Genomic DNA, 21,781 nt, shown 5'->3' with positions numbered 1-21,781 from the left:
TGCATACAATGCCTGCATCAGAACTGTATGAAAATCTACAAAACTCACAATTAAATGAGAACAATAAATTCGAAACAGAAAAGAATTCATTGTCCAGAAAAGAGTAGGATCAAAATCATTACTGAACATTTTATCGAATCCAATTTAATTAACAGCTCGGAGGGATGTATTCTAGCAAGTCATCAGTGGTTCAGTACATAAGCATGCAATCTCCCATTCAAGAATTGAATTGCCAGGAAAAAAATTTATCCCTCCAGATGATCAAAACTTCTAACTCACAAACACTGGTGATGCTATGGATAGTTTCAGTCCTATTGACCAGGTGAAAATTTTAACAATCCACCAGGCAGTCTGCCATCATTTCTTTCTAAGCATCACTTCCCAAAGATGCTTCCAAAACATCAACTTGGCATCAAGCTTGTCCTGACAATGTAACAATATCAGCATTACACACTGAAAGTTCATACATGGATTTGTCAACTTGAGGCAAATGAGACAAATAGATGGATAATAACTACTCCAGCTGTCTCATGGTAAAGTCCAAGCTTCATGTTTAATACTTATGGAATGAACACTGGATATCTTGTATGTGAACTCATATACACACATGCAAGGATGTTAAATATATAACTTCAACATATAAATATACACACAGATTATGTCCCTCAGGTATTTCGATGTAGCGTAAAATACCAGCACCCAGCACTTAAACAGGGGAATTTGTATGACACCTGGACACAGCTGCGTAATAAATTTATAGATATTGAAAGGATCTAATGCTTGGAAATGCAATTGCACCCAACACACAAACCCAAGTCCATGTAACAAAGCACACATGTCTATAAATAACAATGTTGCTAGATTCCAACAAACCTAAAACTCATATTGCTTGATTACGTAGACCATCACATTTCTAGATATCTACCTCTGAAACCGCAAGGAGATAGTATGTGAGGTAGTTTGAAGAATTGGATTTAGATGTTCCCTTCTGACAAGAACAAGAAAGGAAGGGGGAGGGGTTAAGATGATTCTCCGGTGAAAATGAAAAAAAATAAAGACTTGCCAAATATGTCTGGGGCAGTATAGGCGATGGCTGCCTACATGGTAGCAAATAAGGCTAAGGCATGAGACCAGTGTCAAAAATGTGCCAAAAACCAGTGTCTTGATGGACATACAATATTCAATAATCATGTTCCCAACAAAAGTTATATTAGTGCATGCCTATTTTTGCTTTTAAGATGTTCCACGCAAACAATGCACTCCAATTTTACCCTGGTTCCGTGAGGAAAATTTCACAGGTCCACTCAGATGTGCAATATATCCAACTTGCCGCAATTTAGACTGATTCTGATGAAAATTAAGCAAAAGTTGTTTAGAGCTACCAAGAAATACCATGCAATAATGGCTCCCAGAAAGGAACAACTCCCACACCAACTAGAACAAGACAGGATAAAAAAGAAATCTAGATATTATACTGAAACAGAAAGAAATAGCAAAACCCAACCCCAAAGAAATGAGTTAAGACTTATGGGAATTTCAGTATTCCTAATCATACTTAACATGTAGCTTGGAATTTACAGTGATTTGATAAAAATAATTCAATTCTATGTTACAGCATGTCCAGTCATATATTAATTATCTATTAATAACTGATTGGTGCAAGACAAAAATATATTGCAGAAAACAGGGTGCAAAAGACTACGGAGTCCATAAAGCATTTTCGTGGATGAATGTGCAGATGCAAGATGCAACAGAAAACCCATTAGTCAATACTTAAAATATTACAAGGAGCAGTCCCAAAAACATCAACAGCAAAAAGGAGAAGCTCATATTAATCATCGCTACTCACTCCACTAAAGTTGATATACATACCAGACTGCCCCTTCAATTCTTCAACAGCTTGCAGCTTTGCCCGTGTTTTCTTTAGTTCAGCTTGTAATGCTTCTATAGTTTGTTTTGTTTCATTGTCAACTGCTAGAGTATTCACCATGCGCAATACCTTAGTGTTCGCCGCAGAGTAATCACCATGACCCAACTGTCAAAAAGAACAAGTTGCCAACCTACTGAATAATGTTTTATGGACAAGTATAGACCTAAATGTGTACAACTTCTAGATGCAGTTTCAACTTTCAAGATTGTTTACATATCATCAAGATTGTTTATATATCAACAAGATAGGCTAATATCAACCAGGCTAACAAAGATACAAAGAAAATATTAGTAGGCAGTATCTAAATTCTTATAATAATGTTGGAATAACTAAGTTGCTATAAGAATCTGGAAGGCCTTTGACAAGAAAATGGAACGTAATCCCATAAAACTGCTGGTTTTAACAGCATTACAAAGAAGAATGCAAACCTATCATAGTAATTAGAAGAAATTATGTGTTAAGAGAATCAGCATGTTTCATTGTATCTTCTTGCAGATAAACAAGCATAAAATTCCTTGAATTGCCCCCCAAAAAACCTCTTGACAAAGTTCCCTCCATGAATTGCATCATATTCTACGAGTAATTCATGCACGGTTCATCTTTCTTTTTTTTTTTGAAAATGGAAGGCACTACAAGTATAACACGTGAAGATGGGTGGACATGGGCAGTAGGCTAATTTTCAAAGCAATGCATTGTCGTTTCAAACAGCAACGAATTCTGTCAGGCTACCAGCTGATGAGATATAAACTAGTCAAAACTCTTTATTTGCTAAAAAAAACACACACACACACAATCGAAGAATGAATCAGAATGACCTTGAAGTACTTCTCTTATTGACTCCACTATAGAGTTAATTGAGTTTAATGTGCCACAATTACATGCCTGTCTGACTTGCTGAACACAAAAACCCAACCTAATCTTGAAATGCCCAACATAAGCATGTTCGTCTAATGGTTCAAGTGATCCACCTGGATCAGGACTTGTAATAGTAATAAAATTTGTGCTCAAATAAAATTTGAAAATGAGCAATTCATGTCTTTTCTTTTGTTGCTGTACCTTGCTACTGTACTTTCTTATGCCAATAACCCATTAACTTCTTCCCTACTATGCAACTCACCAATAAATATGAGGATATGTACTACTTGAGCATATTCAAGAGGTAGTTATGGATGCAAACAACAAAACCTCAAATGGCCTCTATCAGCTAAGAAGGATCAAGATTGTCATCACATATTAAATTCTATTGTCTAAGAAATTCTTTTCTACCATTATCCATCACAAAGATAGAATAAGCCTCCTTTCGTTTTTTCCAAATTAAAATTGTACTCGTTCCTTCAAATTATACTGCTAAAAGCATGTAGAAAAATGAGTGATTCATCTCACTTTTGGAAATGGCTGATATGCAGATTAATAATGTAGTATGTGGATGCACATTTTAAAGATAAGTCAACATATTACATATTAAGGAACAGATAAATATTGGGTGCCAAATGGCCTCCTGATATTTGCATCTTAGAGTTAAGTTATCCACTACCTTAAGCAGCAAATATTACAATTAAATCCTTTCTCAATTAAGCAGGACTTTTACATCTCTTAAGTTAGCTTTATTTGTATTTAAATAAAAGAAAAGTGTAACTTAAAACGGCAATCCCTTATAACATTCTATCCTGTAATAAATAGAGTCTATCTAAAAAGATCAGTAACATCCAGCACGAGTTAAATCTTCAAGAAAGCAATGTTCTTACTTTTGGAGTTCTTACTACATCGACACCTAGATTATAGCAAGTAACTTCTAACAGCAGCATCTGTCATTACGTAATACATTAAATGTATGAGAAAGGGTCAGCAAAACCTAAACCAGTGTGAAGGACTTCCATGGGGTCAGTTGGAAGCTTGGGCAGGAAAATAGAAAATACATGGCTGGTTATTCAACAGGGATTATTTATTGCAACATTTTTTTCTCTAAATGTAGACAAATTTCATCAGCTAAATTCGCTATGTTGTAATTTAACATGTAATGTTGAACACCCGAGTGGTGCAAGCAACATAGTACTACAGGAGTCCAATAAGCAATCTTTGGTTGCAATATAAGAAAACAATGCTTGGCAGACAGAGGAGATACAATAAATGATTAAAAAGGTAAAGGTTCAAGAAATCAATGAGGCTCAACAAAGCCATCTATCTACCTTTAATGACAGGGATATAAGCTTTCTGAGTATACCTTCGATTCTAATAAAGCAATTTCGGAACGTAAGCGGTCACCCTCCCGCTCCAAAGACTTTATTCTTCTTGCTTCAAAACTAAGCTTTTCATTCAGTAGCTTTATTTCATCATGTTGACGATTCATAACTTCTCTCTGCTTATGTAAGTTATTCTCCAGTTCTTTAATAGTCTGTTCCCTTAGAGCAAGAGTTGATTCCAGATCCTGTGCTCTCAAAAGAAGCAGAAAGATGAGTATGACAAGTTATGAAATGTGACAAATAAAAGGGCATGGTAGGAAAATTGTCTAACCTTAACTAAGGTTTCATTCATCATTCCACCGTCTGCATGCACAGTCTTCTGCTTATTCAATGTTGTAGCATCCTTATTTAGCCTATCTCTTTCTTCAGTAACTGAAGAAAGCTATATACCACAAGGAAAGATAATTATATTCATTGACATTTAGACCAAATTAAGAAAAATTTTTCATAGTTTCAGCGTATTAAAAGCCCAATAGAAATAATAACAATAGAGTAATGCAATAAATCTATCCAAAAAACAGTCTTGGAAAAATATTAAACATCAAGATCCAAACTTAAAAATTTCCATGAATTTATCTCCAAATAAGATACACACAAGAAAATATAACATATAACAATAAGAGTTGTAGAAATCAGAGGAACATGTGACGCACATATGAGCAACTCCAAAATCACTCAAGCAATTTAAGGAATTGAACTCAGGTGCAAGCTTACACGACACAACAAAGATGCAGTTAAAGATCTATATATATATAGTTGAAAGACTGGAACAAAGAATACTATGCTCTTCACACAATGTTGCCAGGACATGTGACAATGTTGTCCACTATCAAAGTGCCCATGAGAACATTGACACCAGTGCATGGACCTAGGAATAAAATAAAAAATATTCTTAGAAAGCTGCCATCTGAATAACAGAAGCTCAGATATCCTGTAATTACACATTATTTAATATTTTTATGAAAACTGCAAAAATGCTTTCAACTCAGAAACCAATTTATAATATATCAAAAAAAGGTGAGGTTTGAATTTTGGAATATTCATCAAGATTCCATTAATCACTTCATCCCCAAAATAACCTTGATCTACCTGTTACTCTCCTCATTACAACATCCAAATTAGGAGAGTGGATATATGGTGCCTAAATGTAGATGGCTAGCACTATATCTCATGTTACAGTAAAAATATGCATGCCGCTAATCTATTTTGCTAAAACCAAGATCTCAGCTACCTATTATAACCACAGCATGTAGGTTCTTTTTTGTTTAATAATGTTCTCCTTCTTAACTTTTTTTCATAAAGAAAGAATTAAAAAAATGTAGATCAATAGAAAAACTGGAGTATTATTAACAACTTGCAAACAAAAATAAGTAAATGAATAAATGAATAATTTCAAAATATCAATGCTTGATGGGTTAATACCCATCCATCAAATATTTTCTCATTTCTAATTAATTTTTACTTAATTTTCTACATATTTCATTTTTCCAATTTTTTAATCATTTCCTCCAACACGTATTCAAACATGCCAGTTTGCCAGTATACAGAAACTAGCAAGTTTCATTAGATACCAATTCTAACAGCAATACAGCGACATCACTGTATGTAATTTGTCACTATGTCAAGATGAGCAAGTCCATGAGACTACATGAGACACTAGAATTATGTCGGGAGTTTTGACTTTTGAGTATCATGATATGATACTCACCATCCGTTCAAGCCGCTTGACTTCTACAGCAGAATTTTCAGCTTCCTCTTTGGCCAATGCAGACTCTTTTTCAGCATGTTGTTTGCTAAGTTCAGCCAATTCCAGGGAAACCTCCAACTCTTTCAAATGCGCACTTATTTCACCGACTTTAATCATGCTTTCAATTGCTTCTCTATAATATAAGATGATTAAAAAAAGAAGCATCAGCTCCAGTTCACCTACTAGATTAACCATTCTATAAAATAGCGATAAACAGGAAAATGGCATTACAACTGTCTCAAACAATAAGCACATACTTTTGCAGTCCTGCAATTTTTTTGGGTATATCATCATAAGATGTCACATCAGGAATCTCTTTAAGCAATGATTTCCAAGACATTAATTCAAGTTCCAAATTCTGCGCATTTAGTTGGGCCTGCTGGAATTTTGATAGTTCCATTTCTGCCTTCTCTCTGCGCCCCTTCTCCTCCAGTAACTTTTCCTTCAATAACTCATTATTCACATGGCAAGATTTCAATCTTCTGGCTTCTTGTACTTCAGCCTCCTATGATCGAGTAATAACAGTTTAGCTAACAAACAGGCTTTGGACAAACATAAATAATACAAAAACGGCTTTGGAAAAACATAAATAATACAAAAAAAAGGCCTTGGATCAAATCTAAGACAGATAGAATAGATGTTCATGGAATGCTCGATACAAATTGAAGAAATATTAAATTGCATATATTCACTTGAATCTGTTGCATTCAAGATGTTTGGAATGCTCAATTCCAATCCATGGCATCAATGATAATCCCACTACTCATTTTGGTCTGTCTTTACTTAGTAATGGCAGATGGATGGATGATGGTCTAAGACAGATAGGACGGATGTTCATGGAATGCCTGATACAATTGAAGAAATATTAAACTGCATATTCGGTTGAATTTGTTGCGTTCAAGATATTTGGAATGCTCAATCCCCACTCAGGGCATCAAAGATACTCCCACTGCTCATTTTGGTCCGTCTTAGTAATCATCAGGCAGATGGATGGATGGACAGATTGATGGTCTAAGACAGGGAGAATAGATGTTCATGGAATGCTCGATACAAATTGAAGAAATATTAAACTGCATATATTCAGTTGAATTTGTTGTATTTAAGATGTTTGGAATGCTAAATTCCAACTCATGACATCACGAAAACTCCCACTACTCACTTTGGTATGCCTTTACGGATGGATGGATGGATGCACATGCACCCCCCCCTGCGCGCGCGCGCGCGCGCCCACACACACACACACACACACATATATATATGTGATTTACGTAACTATAAAGCGCCAGCATAAATAGCAACTACATGACTAACAATAGCAAAGTTGAAAGAACAACTCTAATAATGCCATATAGACCGAGACATTTGAATAGCTGAATAGATCATTAGTAGCTATCTTGGCCAAGAATTCAAGTCCTGGTGGGACATCCCATAGGATTTTGGACACAAACGCATATATATGATTTAGCGTAACTATGCAAATGATGGTCTACGGAGCATCTTGGCACCAGCATAAATAGCAGCTACAAGATTAACAATAGCAAAGTTGAAAGAACAACTCTAACACCAAATAGACCAAGACATATGAATAGCTGAATAGAGATCATGAGTAGCTATCCTGGCCGAGAATTCAAATCCCGGTAGAACATCCCATTGGATGTTTGGATAGAGCACTATCCCACGTGTCAAAATAGGATTGTCCCACCATTGTATCAGAATCCCATTCACTACAACTAAGGACATCCCCTATCCCAAGTGTCGGGATGGATGGGACGGCGGCATGACCTATTCAGCAAAAAACCAAGACAGCCCCATCTCAAGAGATTTGAATCATAAATCCTAGAAAGGTCCGCCGAATTGGTATTGGAATCCATGCCGGTCGGCTACCGATTTGGTACGAGGTGAACTGGGCAATTCGCCCCAGTTCAATAGACCATGATTCAAGAATTTTTAAAAGATGGGGGTGCCACCCAAACCAGTTCAAACAGGTGCGAACCAAGCAGTTCCGGGCGGTTTGGGGGGATTTCAAAATTTAGGGCCTAACCGACCCAATTCTCCACCGTTCAATTCAGTACGGGGTGAATCGGGCGGTTTGGCCCAATTCAGCATAGTTTAAATCCCAGCCTACTAAAGTTGTAAAGAATTATAAAAAAGATAACAATTTGCTTAGACATGATCAACAAAATTGAGACTCAAATATTATAAGCAACTCACATAGTTCTGAAGCTCGTCTCTTAGATGCTTCACCAAATTCTGGTCCTCTGAGGGAGTACTTTCCTGTGATGGAGTAGGGATCGTTGATAGCTCGTGTTCTAATGCACTCTTCTGATGAAGACACTGGATAAAACGATAAAGATGGGTATAAATAGTGTTTGTTCATAAAATTTCAAAATGGCCCATACACACGAATGTAAGAGTTTTGCTTATCCAACCCATGTTTCCCATAGACAGGCATAATATCTAAATACAGCTTGCAAATAAATATACTTTGAATTGACTTTTGTCAGGCCAACATTGTCTATTTTTCTTTCAAACTCAATCAAGGAACAGCCAGATAACAACAAGAATGAGAAGCCATTGAAAGAAATGATGTTACTTCATTGACATGTGTACTATCAGGCAATGACATGAACAAAGAACATCTAGACCCTAGCTACCTCATCCAGCTGTTCTCTTATGTCCTTGAACTGCTTCCTCAGTAACTCTGACTCTTCCTCTAAATTTTCTGCTTTGAGCCTCATTTTCTCAAGCTGATTCAAATTAAAAAAATCAATAAATGCAAAGAAAAAAAGGCAAATATGGTAAGCACTATGCATTACTCACATCAGCAGTCTTTCTAGAGACAGACAGCTGTGACTCATCTTGCAAATGTGAGAGTTCCCTTTGAAGACGGTTTTTCTCCCTTTCTGAGCTTTCAGAAAGCCGCTGAAGTTTCTCTTCCAGATCTGTTACTCTCTCTTTAGCTGATGCTGCTGATGATTCAAAATTTTTACGAGAATCAACTTCTTTCTTGAGTTGCACCTGCAGTCAAAAAAATTGTGCCATTCATTTGTCATAACTAACAAGATTAATGCATAAGACCACATAATGAAAATAAGAGGTTTCAGTAATCTGTTTTCACAAGCCAATAGAACTATTCTAGTCAACATAAGCTTGCATCCCTGAAAAAGTATATGTATTATGTATAATGTCCAATATCCCAAAGGAGTATGCAATTCACTATTACTATGACTATAAGAACCAAAAGCAAATCAAGATGGTTACCAAAGATCAGTGATCATTCCTGAATTTATACTTGTAAATGATAATACATTTTAAGTACAACATAGGACAAAAAATGATATTACCACTGTCATGACCCCAACCCGAGATGGCAAGCAAGGGTCGCGGCAACTACCGCATACTCATAGGGAACCCTCCCCACAAGCATGCAAGACATCTCAACACGATATCATAAAGCAAGCAACGGAATAAATAATCAATTAGCTAAGTATAATATTTAAATAACTAAAATCCAAAATTAAAGTATCACAAAATTCTAATAATATCCAAAGTCTTACATCAGACTTTAAGAAAGTCACTTTTTAGAAAGTGATGATTTTCCACTTTAGCTGCTTTCTTGCAACCAAACAATCCTTAAGCAAGCATCTTGTTATCTATGCACCCGTCTTTTGAAGTCTCTTCTCTCTATCCTTTTCCCACTTCTAAAACATCATGAGTTCCCTTTTTTTGTTTTTTTTTTTGTTTTTTTTTTTTTTTTGGGGGGGGGGGGGGGGGGGGGGTTGGAGGAGTGTTCTTTCTATGCAAACGAAGCTAAGGTATACATCTAGAGGTGTACATGCTGATGCAAACTCTGTGAATATCATCAATGTACAATTTCATACAAGAAATCTAAAATACTAAAAAGAAGCAGCTAAACATGCACATGCTATATATAACACATAAAATAAAACAGGCTGCCATATTCTCTCTAGTGCCATCTCTCAAATTGAACCATATACCAAGAATTTGCAATAAAATAAATTTGACAATTATGCAGTTCACTATGGATAAGTCAATAAGGAGATAAAAGGGGATAGCATCTTAGCCAAGTTAGAAGTGACTAAATAGTAAGTGTTCAAGGTTGTGTCCAGAAGATCAAAGAAGATGATGCTTGAGGATGCATGACTAAAGACAAGGTTAACAAGCACAAGACAGAATGTATGTAACAAAAAAGCAAAATATATTAAGGTAAAGTTTTGTGGCTAAGGCAAGTCCAAGTGCGAGTTAGAATGAGAAGCTATCAGGAAGTGATCCAATAATCACTGGAGAATGACATATGATTGAAGGTTATTGATGTTACAACAAGGTGCCTGATGCACTAAAGCCAAACCACCAACCATGGAAGTTATACACATCAACAAAAGCATTAGATAGATTTCATAGCACGTGTGGTTCCTACAACTACATCAAGCCTCCAGCCACAAAACTGATCTTCTAAAAAGATGATATCAGCAAAGCAAAACTTAACCAGTGCAAAAATTTCACCACTCTCATTAGGAATAAACTTGCAACAAAGGAGAAAGGCATTAGAGTATGTGAGTATACTTTATAAACATCCAGTCCACATAGAAATCATACAAAGAATAAAGAGTATACATAAAAGGACAACATACTAAACATGTACTTCTAATGAATAAAAAATAGAAAAGAATACTAGACTGAATGTCTCTAAAACATATTACCAGAGTTTAGGACCACAAGAAAACATAAACAGTAAAAACAAACCTAATCTCACCTTTTCTACTTTGTTTGAAATTGCCACAATATCAAATGCCATTGTATTCTCACACCAAAAAGACACAAGTAACAGAACTGATGAAGTAATTGTTTCATAAAACGAAGGTTTTCGATAGAATGAAGAATCGAATTAGACCTCAAGCTCATGGCACCGCTTTATTTGAAACTGATATCGCTCCTGAGAATCATTGACCTCCTTTAACAATCTTTCTTGCAATGCATGTTCACGCCCTTTGGATGCCTCAAGTTCTTGTTCCAAATAACTAAGACGATCTTGACACTTTTTTCTCTCATCTTCTGCAGCAGCAAATATAAGTTGTAACCTTGTTAATATTCACTGTGAATGTAGTATAGATGAAAAAAGGCAAGACACACATCGCCTCATAGAAAGGAGATAATAGGAAGGATTAGCATGTATCTAAGTAGAAATATTCAACACTGGAACTTATTCATCTCTGTACGTAGTGATGCCTTAATACTACACTTAATTCAATGATGTGCATACCTCCACAACTAGTCAAAACATACCATGAAGAATAATATATAGATAAATACACATATAAAGCTAGGTTTCAAATATTGACAGCACCATAACATATCAATTGCATATCGACCATGTATATTGATCCATATTAACCTGTACAGACATAGGATATCGTCTAGTTTGGCATCCCATGGTTACATACAAGGGGTGTACCACATATCCAACCATATCAAAAGATGAAGGTTATGAAACCATGCTACACAATTTCAAAGTTCGTTATTGTATAGCAAGCAAAACTTTGCTAATTATATTCAATGATGGTTTTAATAAAATTTAAAAAAAAAAATCATGTATGAAGTTTTTAAGTTAGTTCAAGAGAACTTCTTCATACTACATATATAAAAGGGACGCTAGTGTCCTATATCTGACCTAGCATTCCGACCACCCTTTATAATACATAGAGGAAAGTCATATATTTCATATTGCATACCATATATAAATCATTGAGTCTAGGTTAGCTTGGATGCATTTGTACCAGTCCGAGACATCAATCAAATTTTTTCATGGTTTTATCTTTGGACCTATACCTAACCCAATCCACAAGTCCAAATTGGGTCACATTAGATAGTCTACGTGGCAGCCCTATTTGGATCCTTAGCCTTTCTTTCTTTTGAAATGTTATCTACTTTATAAGTAGAATCAAGATGACTCATCTTTTTCTCTATTACCTATTTTTCTTGATCACAACTTGAGGAGAATCACACCAAACATGTCCAATGAATCATCATGAAAACTCACTAATTGTTGTATCAAAACTTGCCACTCACCCAGACTTTAAAAGTATCATATGCATTCATATAACAACATCACACATCAACTGATGGAGTAAATATGTAATGCACAGTTCACAGACACAAAAGATGATGGCAAATCATGTGATCACAACCATGTACAAAATACTCCTTTCAACTAGATACCTCAAATGTGATAGAATCATGGTCATCCATAAATTAGTCAGATCATCAAACTTGCAAGAAACTTGTATATCATATCAAAAAAGAAAAAGAAAAAGAGGCACACCGCTCTCATGCAGCTCCGTCTTCCATCTCTCCAATTGGGATTGATATTCACGTACTTGCTTCTCCGCCGTATCAAAAGCTACTAGAAACTCTGATTTAACCTATTAATTGCAAGAAAATACTCATATTAACAAAAACAAACATCTGGAGTGGGGAACATAGTTTTTCTGTTGATCAAAAATCTAAGCAAAATTTGGCACTTCAAATTTTGAACAAAAGCATTCATGATCTATTAAAAGTGTATGATTGGAACTTCAAACTTTGAAAGGAAGCATTTACAATCTATTAGAAAGTGTGTGACAAGAATCCAATGTAAGATTTGAAATGAGGTTAAGAAAAAAGGGGTTGTCTTCTATCTTCCAAGCATGATGAAGAAAATTTTCATCTGTAAAATACACGATGCGTAAGATTTGTTGACAACTGATTGTCAGAAAAAAAATGAATAGAAGATACTATGCATATTGTCCTAATGCCATAATAATGTTTAACAAGAAAGAAGTAATATCATCTAAGAATTGTTTGACTATATGATAGAAAATACAAATATACATCATCAAGTTACATCTTTATAGAGACTCATCATGACAACATGTTCAAGTAATGAGGTTGCTAATAAAGAAGATGAATATTATTCAACTTAGAAGACAATATAAGAGATGCAGAAACTTGCTCTTACTACTATACCAATCAATGAGCAAAAATTCTTGGAAGTAAAAGATAAAATTGTGTAATAGGAAAATCAACATTACAAGTAGTTTTCACCATTCTCATTCTAATAAAATGTCCTATTTGTAATTACAAAAAAAAGATTTGGTATGATTTTTATTTGTGCATGCAAATAACTATTTGGGAAATAGTAGCATTTCAAACACAGGGCTTGCACAACCGTTCTAGCAGACACCTCGTGCAAAAGACTTCCACAGCTCTTGAGGGATTTGACTTGAACAAGACATAACTGATAGATAGCTGATATATATATATATATATATATATATATATATATATATATATATATATATATATATATATATATATATATATATATATATATATAGTGCCTGACAGTATGAACATTGGAAATCTGAATTGTACCTTTTTAGTGACTATTTCTAGAAGTCCATTAAATGTTGAATGTGCATAGTTGGAAGAACCATCATTTGGGTCTAAGGGAATAATTAATGCATCAATGAATTAGAGACAATCATCAGCATGATCTAACACATGCATGGAGATCAGACATCTTTTCATGGCAAGCAGGCACACAAGCAAGAAATTCAGGGACATGAGGATATCCCATTATTGCTTACAAGTTCTGCCACCATGTAAACAGTTTGCATGTTGAAAATATATATTTTCTTCATTGCAACAGATTTTATTTACTGGTAAAAGACATTTACGAACTAAAAATTACAGTTATCTTCAACCAAGAAAGCAAGTGAAGAGCACGACCATTAAGAGCATAAAAACGATAATCCGCAAAGGCAACCAAATGGTTTCAAACAAAATGCCTTGCATTATTACTTGACCTAAATACATGTGCTTGCGAATCATACATCAATATAGTTTTCAAACCAATCATTCCTATCCATGCCTTATTGTAAATTTATAACTAGAATCAAGATGACTCGTCCATCTACAAATGCCCTTGTGGGAGTTTCAAAGAGAACCAAAAGAAATTCTACTACTATATTCCAATTCTACTTTTTTTTCTTGCCTACTCTCTTTCTTTCTCAAGTCACTTCTTCTTTCTCGTGTAATTTATGTCTTCAGCCCTATTCCCATCAAAAATTTGCACAAGACCAGATTTCAAGGTTCTTTAACTTCCAAATGTGAAGTTCAATATGACACCGTGCAAGAAAGGAGAGGAATAACTTAGAGAGGAAGAGGAAACCTCAAAAGCACTTGGCCCTACATCCAGTCCCTTCTCCTCCTTGAACAATATTAGCATGGACTTCATCCTTGGTCTCACTAGTGCTGCAAAGGGATCTAGCCACAGCATTTACATTCTAGGATTGCACAAGGATAGGACCCATCCCTGTGGCGGCCAACAGATTATCTAAAATTTCCCACCTTATTTCTTGCTGGCGTTACCATATAGATATCGTAAATGTATGAAGTATGAACAAGTTGAGCGAATAAAGATCTGTAGCAAAATTATGAACAATTTGAGCGAAAAAAGATCTGTAGAATAACAGGAGACAGTTTGAGCGAATAAATAACTAAATTAAAGGTAAGGAAAGAAGTGGCCGCAATTAATCAATATTGAATGGACATACGCAACGGAATAACCATTCAATTTCAAAGTGCCAGCCCTAAAATAGTTGGAACAAATATTGATAGCTATTATGGATTATTATAATGGTTTATATCAACAGGACAAGCCAAGAAAAAGAAAAAACAGAATTTCTTTTTTTGGCAAAATAATCTTAAGAATTCAAGATCTGCAGCTTTTTTTAAAGTTTACGATCAATAGAGACGATGAACCAAACCAAATCTTGGTACATAAGTCACGATTGGTGATCGAAAAAATTCTAAATCAATAGACAAGATGAACCAGAACGAAATCTTGACATGGCAAGTAATTGACGATGATCAAGAAAATATAATTTACGAATCGAAAAGGATCAGGAAAGGGAGATACCATCTGACGGCAGTGGTAGGTGCAGACCATCTGATCGGGCGGCGGGTCGACGGAGGAGACGGGGACTGCGTCATCGTAGAGCACGAGACGACGGTCGGAGACGGGGCTCTCGTGGTCGGCGACGGAATCCGCCCTCCTCTTCCTCGGCGGCGGAGTTCGTAATATCATCTCCTTCAGAATCGAAAACAAGAACCCTCGATTGCTGGAAGAAAAGCGCTAGGGTTCTCCACCTCGCTCGCTCTCGAAGAGCGCGGTGTCTGATTTGGAGGCCAAGAAGAGGGACGAAAGCTTCCGCCCTTTTTATAGGTGGGAAAGGGCTTCTTTGTGCCGCGTTTCGAATACACTCCAGAGAAAATTTTACGCTTGATATAATTCGCCTCGGAAACGCTGTTCCACACGATCTAACGGTACACCAGATCCTTCTTGATCATGACCGCCCGTGTATCACATGACGGCCGTGATTACGTGGAGCTCAGCTTTACTCAACTTAGTGAAGCTCGGACTCAGAGTGCCCAGGATTCATTTAGATCCTTTTGCGGGTTTGGTTTCTGCTTTTGGACCAATTTTGATTTGATCGGGTTGGGTTTGATTTCATGAGATGTGTATGGAATCTGATTGAAGGTTGGGGCGGCGCAATTTACGAATCATGTCGCTCCTCGTATGGATCGGATTGGGCCTCGCCTGCTTGCACCTTTCTTGATTAAGTTTATTCACCCTAATCTTGCTTTAGTAAGTAGGTTATTTTCATATGAATGCATGGAATTTTCTGTGAATGTATCATCCACCTCTAATCTTCTTATGGCTCATGTTATGGTGTTGGTCGTGAACCAATTGGATGCCTTGTGTATAATGCACCTGAATTTACATGTCAAAAAAAAAAAAAACCTTTTTGTTCTTTGAATTTAGGAAAATAGTTAAGAGAACATGATTGGATTGTTGGTTGTTTTGATTTAGTTTTATTATCTTGAATGTAGGCCATGCTGCGTCTTAAAATTTAGTTATGCATTTTTATTATCCATGAGAAGAATGTTGTAAACATCCCTTAATGATTGAATTAGTCTTTAATAGATGATTTCTATGATAATGGTTGTCTTGGAACTTTCTATCCGAAGCAAGGCAAAAAAAAAATAGCCTTTTGGTTCTTTGAATTTAGAAAAATAGTCCGGAGAATATGACTAAGTTGCGTTCCTTGGTGATTCAACTAGCCTTTAATAGATGATTTTTATTATATTTTAGAATATCGACCGTCTTCGACATTCCAACCTTAAGCATGGCTTTGTGTATATATTATTGAGGTTCACTTGTGTTGGTGTGTGTGCAAGGCAAGTGACTATGAACATGAAAATTTGAAAATAATTTGACTAGCTGGGAAGGTTAAGAGCTAAAAAATAGTTGCATGACTTTTTTTCTAAAATTTTAAAAACAATCCTCCTTTTACTTGTTTAAATTATTTTCTGCATCAAAAAAGTTTGTTTGTGAATTCAAACTCAAATAAATGGATTTTGTTTTACATTTATTTAATATTGCTCGCTAACTTAAAAGATTTAAAATAAAAAAATTAAAAATATTATTTTGGTCGGACGCCATACTACTTTTAAAATAAATTTCTCTCGCTATATGGTTTAAATCATGTATCCTATGAAACTTCCTGAGGTGCTAATAAAATTTCAATTCCAAAAGATTAAATGCATCTTATGAGCTATATAATTTTAGGTTTTTTTTCATTTTTTTTTTCATATGATCCCTCCTTTATGAGTATATATTTTTACTTTTTGATCTTTTTTAATTCTAAAAATCTCTAATAAAAAATTTATTAACTATTTGTTAATTATAATATCATATTTATTTTATTTTTTTTATTTTTGTCTTAATCTTCTGAGCTTCTAATCAACAAGCCACTCATTCGTGTTGTCAAGACCATCATCATAGTCTTTAAGTTCCATGCCACCATCATTGTTAGAATGAGAATAATATTATTTTTTTTTGAATTCAAAGATGATAGTGTTGTGTACTAATATTGTTTCTAACATAAAAATTCAAAAAAAAATGATAAAATTTCATTAGATAAAAATAATATAAATTTTGGAATAAGTGGTTTAGATTTTTTTTTTGTGAAAACGACAATTTATATAGCTCTAACATGAGTACAGCCTGCCAGATCATCAAAAAGTAAAGAGTACAGGAAATAGGGAATATCGCCTATGGAAGTCCAGAGAACCTCCCTAAAATGTCGGGCGACGAAGGAAGCAACCTAGTCTGCTGCTCGGTTTGCCTTTTGAAAGATATGTGCTACCTGAAGATCATCCATCTTCCGAACCAATCTGCGAGACGCTCTGATGAGAGCGTGACCATCTCCATATCTATCTAGCCCACGTATCCAGTCAATCACCATAGAATCTTCCTCGAGGTGCACCTGAAATCTTGAGTTGCAAAAATATAAAACAAAAATGTTTATATATAAAAACATGGTAAAAAAAGATTATATATTACAAAATTAAGAATCTTACATAAAAAATTGTATATTAATTATTTTCCAAGAAAAGATAGGAAATTCATATTTAGGAGTCCTTGAATAATTTACCTCTAGGTCTAAGTATAAGATGGTCATTAATCTATCTATATATGTGTGTGTGTGTGTGTGTGTGACATATTCAAAATATATGAAATCAAAATAAATTTAGGAGTCCATCATGTAAGTATGTAGCCTGACCCTTTTTTGTGCATCATTTTGCTAAAATGAAATTAAACTAATTTTTTACAAAATTAATAATTAAGAAGACATTTTAAGTATAAAACTTACTTTATTTTATTTTTATTAAAATTCGTCAAAGTTAATGGCGTCGCTTACTCTCGCCAGGTGACGCGACTCGCAACCCCATTAGCCCAAAACTTCTTCGCCTTCGTTCCCAAACATCCGCCGCTAAAACCTTTCTCCCGACAAGCCCCGATTCAACCTCGGCTTCGATGGCGAGCTCTGTCCAAAGCCACCTACTCTCCAGGCTATCCGTCTACGCTCCTTCACGGCCAAGTTTTCTTTCAATCTCCCGCTCCTTCGCGGCCAAGGCATCCGCGCCCAAGCCACGGGAGAGCCCTCTCCTCGAGCCGGCGCCGGCGGACGACGAGGAGGTCCCCACCTCGGGGATCAGCCGGCCCCTCTCGGAGATCCTTAAAGAAGTCGGCAAGAGAGTCCCCGACTCCCTTGTCAAGACCCGCGTCGAAGACGATTTCTCCATCAAATACGTCCCCTGGTTCGCCTCCTTCCCCCTTCTACCCTAACCTGCAAATTTATAAAGCTTCCCATGTTTTTAGCAGCTCCAAGCTTGTGAACCATAGCAATCACCTCTTGCTCTAGTTCGAGTTCTTTGGCTTTTGTTATTCTCACAAGAATTCACCCTGCTGTAAACTATTTTTGACTAAAAAAATATGATTTTATGCAATAATATATTAGACTTGAAATTTTTGTCACTGAAAGCGATTTTCAGTTACTTCTATTTCATGCTTGTTATGTTGAAGGTCATGTGTGAAGTTTACTCCAATATCGAGTCAATGGTGCGAAGAGGGAGGGTTGATACACATGTTTGGTCTGAAAAGTGGCAATCTTTTGGCTCAAGTTGGGTTTTTACATGCATATCAAGAAACCAACATGTTCCACTTATGTTTCGTAAATTTTCAGACGCTAGCTAGAATTATTTCCGACGGTCATAGATTATCTTGTAGCTTGCCATTTGGGTTCCAAAGTCAGTTATATGTCGAGGTTTATTTAATCTAAATATTAGTTCCATTGCAAGCATAAACTAAGTAGGATGTTTCTGTGCAGCCATATTGTTTAGCATTGACAGTCAAATCTTCTTATTGGATGTGAATGAACTCTAGTGAGCACATATAAACTGATAGCTCGTTCAATATTTCTGTCATTTCTTGCTTGCAGGCACATCCTCAATCGAATTCTAAATTTACATGCTCCAGGTATGTCTGTCTAACTACCTTTTTCCCATCATATTAGCTTATAAACTTCGTTGTATTTTTAAATGCTCTGATTTCCTTGGATCTTGTTGTAGAATGGTCTGGTGAGGTCCGAAGTATTGTTTACTCAGCTGATGGCAAGTCTGTGACTGTAGTTTATCGTGTAACTCTCTATGGAACTGATGCTGAGGTACTGTTTAATAGTTTCGTTGTCAACTTTTGTGATGGTGAATGGACAAATCATTATGAAGATTAAATAGCACGCTGAAGAACATAGTCTCACTGGTTAATATGCACATTTACTTGCATGGGTGGATGGATGGGTATTGAATAACCTGTTTATATCAAGGTGTAGAATCCATCAAGCTTACATGGGATCGCATCTTTATGCAGACATATGGTGCAAACAAATTAAACTCTAGCTATCCATTTAAAAATGACACAAGTGTTCCGTACTTCCTTCTGATTGAAGATCATAAGCATTTTATTGATCAATTGGCTTTGTTGTTAGCATGTCTATCTCTGCTAACTGATGCTATAATACATTTGAATCCAAGTGCTTTATTTATTTGAATGTTCATTCCACAGCCCTTTTGAATCATCCTACTCTGTGTACAGGAATAATCTGGATTTTTTTCTTAATTTTTTTTCTCTTCCTAGGTAGTTTCTTATGTTTCATACATAGGGTTTAGATTTCAAATTAACTTGTGCTTTGAGCGATGACCTAAATTTTCCTTTTATACCATTATTGATTCAATAAACAGCTTAAAAATATTATTTAAATACTGAACATGTATAACTAAGACCTTATGCCAATGAAATTCCTACTTAAGCTTTAATCCTCCACACCCCTCAATTTTATTCTTCTTGAATGCATCTCCAGATTTACAGAGAAGCAAGTGGAACTGCTTCTGTTGAAGATACGAATTATGGAGACCCTGTACAGAAGGCAGAAGCAATGGCTTTCCGACGAGCTTGCGCACGTCTTGGGCTTGGCCTTCATCTCTATCATGAAGATGCGTCTTAGCAAAAGGTCATCCCCTTCTGTGGTATGAAATTTTGTTCCTTAGCTTCTAATTGGGAAGCATTCCATGGAATGAAGGTGATTCATGACTTTTGCTTGTTAGTTTTGTGGAAAGTGGAAGTGAACGCATATCTACTCCTTAGGAGAGCATGCCACTTTATGATGGATATCCATTGATGTAAGAAATGATCTATAATTATGATAGAACAGATGTTTGTTGGTTGGACCAAAGAGTGGTGATGGGTGGGACTGAAGGCTGGCCTATTCTCCACTCAACCTGGCCTGCCTTGGTTGGCTTGCTTTCAGGAGATTCAAGTTTCTTCTTCCACTTTCTGAAACTCTGAAAGTTTTGAATCCTTCCTCTCTATCAAGAATTCTCCTATTTCTCTTTGTTTTACATGGATTTTTGACTTTACAAGTAAAACCTCAAAACCTAGACCATATGAAAATTAGCTGTCACATTCTGAAGCTATATGAAAATTCCTTGCATGCTCAAATAACAAACTGGGAGCAGGTACTGATGATACAAAGTTTAAGCATATAGCGAAAAAATAACTTGGTTAACATTTTGGGAAACTAAATGGCAATATATAGCTACATTTTGTGAATCTCACACCTTATGTAGGATATAGATCTTCCAAAACTGTTGTGGGTGTTAGAAAACGATTTCATAATTCAATTTTCTATGTCAAGAATTTTTGTTGGGACAACAGTAAGATACTGAAAATCCAATGTTGTGGCGTGGAATCCAGTTGCTCACATGGAGAGCCAGTTTTCAAAATTAGAGCAGCAGCATCATACTACCAAATTCCAACAGTTTCTACAATACAAAGTGCAACTCCAAGCGCAGTCAGCCCAGTTAGTCTGGATCTCAGGTCAAAACAGTAATGCAACTGATGGAGTGGATGACAGTCTGCTGATTGATGGTCGTCAAACTTAATTTTGAAAGAAAGATGACCATTCTGTCAAGGAGGGAGGGAGGGACATGGGCATAAATTTGAGTTTTAAGTTCAATTGGAGCGGCAAAGTTCATTTAAAGACTTCTGTGGTGTGTTTCCTCTGCTTGCAGGGGTTCGGGTGTTGGAGTGTTGATCTTTTGAGTCCGTTCTCTCTCTCATTTAAGCTAACTAGGATCATATTATGGTGTTGATCCTTGCTTCTTTTCTCTCTTTTTTGGCGGCTGTCTAATTCTTTTCTTTTTTCTTTTTATTTGTTTTTTCCAGGACAAGTGTAGAGAACTTCTATAGATTTGATTTCTGTTTTTGATTGCCATTGTTAACTCAAATAATCATTTGTTATTTAGGTGCTTTTGAGCTTTGATCCACTTGGTACACTTGCTGCTCATGTTTAAAGTTGAACCATTTAGAACTAGAGGAAGGATGGGTAGAGAAATAAGGATAGCTAGTAAGATTAATTGGCAGGCATGGTATAAGGTTTGGTCTTTTGTTTTTATTTTTGTTTTTAATGATCTATACTCCTGTGCATAAAGTATTGTTATCTTTATCCCATCGTTGTTTTGCTTTACCTCACCTGCTGAATCACCTGCTGTATGGAAGAAAAAACCCTTTATAATATGAAACATTTAATTAAATAAGTATAACTTAATTAGAGGCATCACACTGTCCCCCATGCTCAAATCAATTTGTCTCACTGCCTTGATGAGAGTAGTTTTCAGCTATAATATTGGGGCAGCTTATAAAAAATTTCCTCTGGTGCTATGAGCAGCATCCATACCTTTTGCCCATTGACCACCACTGTTGTTGGTAGTTGGTACTACTAGACCCATTGGTGCTGCTTGCACTTAAAGCTTACGAGCAAATCTTTCTTCAAAATTAGAATGAACATTGCTTGCATGGGAATAAAAAGTGACATATTCTTTTCTAAAATAAAAGGACCA

The 21,781-nt window shown here is 35.8% G+C and overlaps 2 protein-coding genes across 17 annotated transcripts in view; one reads left to right on the top strand and one right to left on the bottom strand.

The window, feature by feature from the left end:
- The window catches only part of MAD1 (mitotic checkpoint family protein), a 33,061-nt gene extending 17,822 nt beyond the window's left edge, over positions 1-15,239 (bottom strand). For 9 of the 14 annotated variants that reach the window (XR_016399080.1, XR_015974923.2, XR_605566.6 and 6 more), the window contains exons 1-11: positions 14,898-15,237; positions 12,258-12,357; positions 10,830-10,990; positions 8,738-8,935; positions 8,572-8,664; positions 8,129-8,251; positions 6,175-6,422; positions 5,879-6,050; positions 4,442-4,552; positions 4,152-4,355; positions 1,873-2,035 (exon numbers count right to left, since the gene is read on the bottom strand). Coding sequence is in view for 6 of the 14 variants with exons in the window: in XM_089928644.1 (XP_089784770.1) it covers positions 1,873-2,035; positions 4,152-4,355; positions 4,442-4,552; positions 5,879-6,050; positions 6,175-6,422; positions 8,129-8,251; positions 8,572-8,664; positions 8,738-8,935; positions 10,830-10,990; positions 12,258-12,357; positions 14,898-15,065 (1,741 nt within the window). In the remaining 8 variants the exon portion in view is untranslated. Of the gene's footprint in view, positions 1-122; positions 424-1,872; positions 2,036-4,151; positions 4,356-4,441; positions 4,553-5,878; positions 6,051-6,174; positions 6,423-8,128; positions 8,252-8,571; positions 8,665-8,737; positions 8,936-10,691; positions 10,991-12,257; positions 12,358-14,897 lie in introns of those variants that run through there. The other 5 variants (XR_016399079.1, XM_008804709.6, XR_015974925.2 and 2 more) reach the window with 3 other exon arrangements.
- Positions 15,240-17,742: 2,503 nt separating this feature from the next.
- Positions 17,743-21,208, top strand: RAD52-1 (cobalt ion binding protein). Of its 3 annotated transcripts, none has more exons than XM_026808282.4 (5): positions 17,746-18,145; positions 18,826-18,863; positions 18,956-19,050; positions 19,744-19,893; positions 20,637-21,208. In XM_026808282.4, exons 1-4 carry the CDS (start codon positions 17,862-17,864, stop codon positions 19,885-19,887), a joined length of 561 nt encoding a protein of 186 aa, XP_026664083.1. In that variant the 5' UTR covers positions 17,746-17,861; the 3' UTR covers positions 19,888-19,893; positions 20,637-21,208. The 3 variants fall into 3 exon arrangements, with proteins under 3 accessions (XP_088571076.1, XP_026664083.1, XP_026664084.1); XM_026808283.4 differs by having other exon boundaries at positions 20,598-20,718; XM_088714950.2 differs by lacking the exon at positions 20,637-21,208 and having other exon boundaries at positions 17,743-18,145; positions 19,744-20,281.
- Positions 21,209-21,781: the final 573 nt, after the last annotated feature.

Source organism: Phoenix dactylifera, chromosome 2, assembly GCF_051530095.1.
Source record: "Phoenix dactylifera cultivar Ajwa chromosome 2, Ajwa_hap1_PhDact_Kaust_v1.1, whole genome shotgun sequence".
NCBI classification, from domain to species: domain Eukaryota; kingdom Viridiplantae; phylum Streptophyta; class Magnoliopsida; order Arecales; family Arecaceae; genus Phoenix; species Phoenix dactylifera.
This window is presented reverse-complemented; position numbering and strand designations above follow the sequence as displayed.

Coding starts and splice junctions, on each gene's coding strand:
- RAD52-1 (XM_026808282.4), top strand. CDS start 17,862: ATGGCGAGCTCTGTCCAAAGCCACCTACTCTCCAGGCTATCCGTCTAC. Junction 18,146..18,825: donor TCCATCAAATACGTCCCCTG/GTTCGCCTCCTT, acceptor TCTTGCTTGCAG/GCACATCCTCAATCGAATTC. Junction 19,051..19,743: donor TCTATGGAACTGATGCTGAG/GTACTGTTTAAT, acceptor ATGCATCTCCAG/ATTTACAGAGAAGCAAGTGG.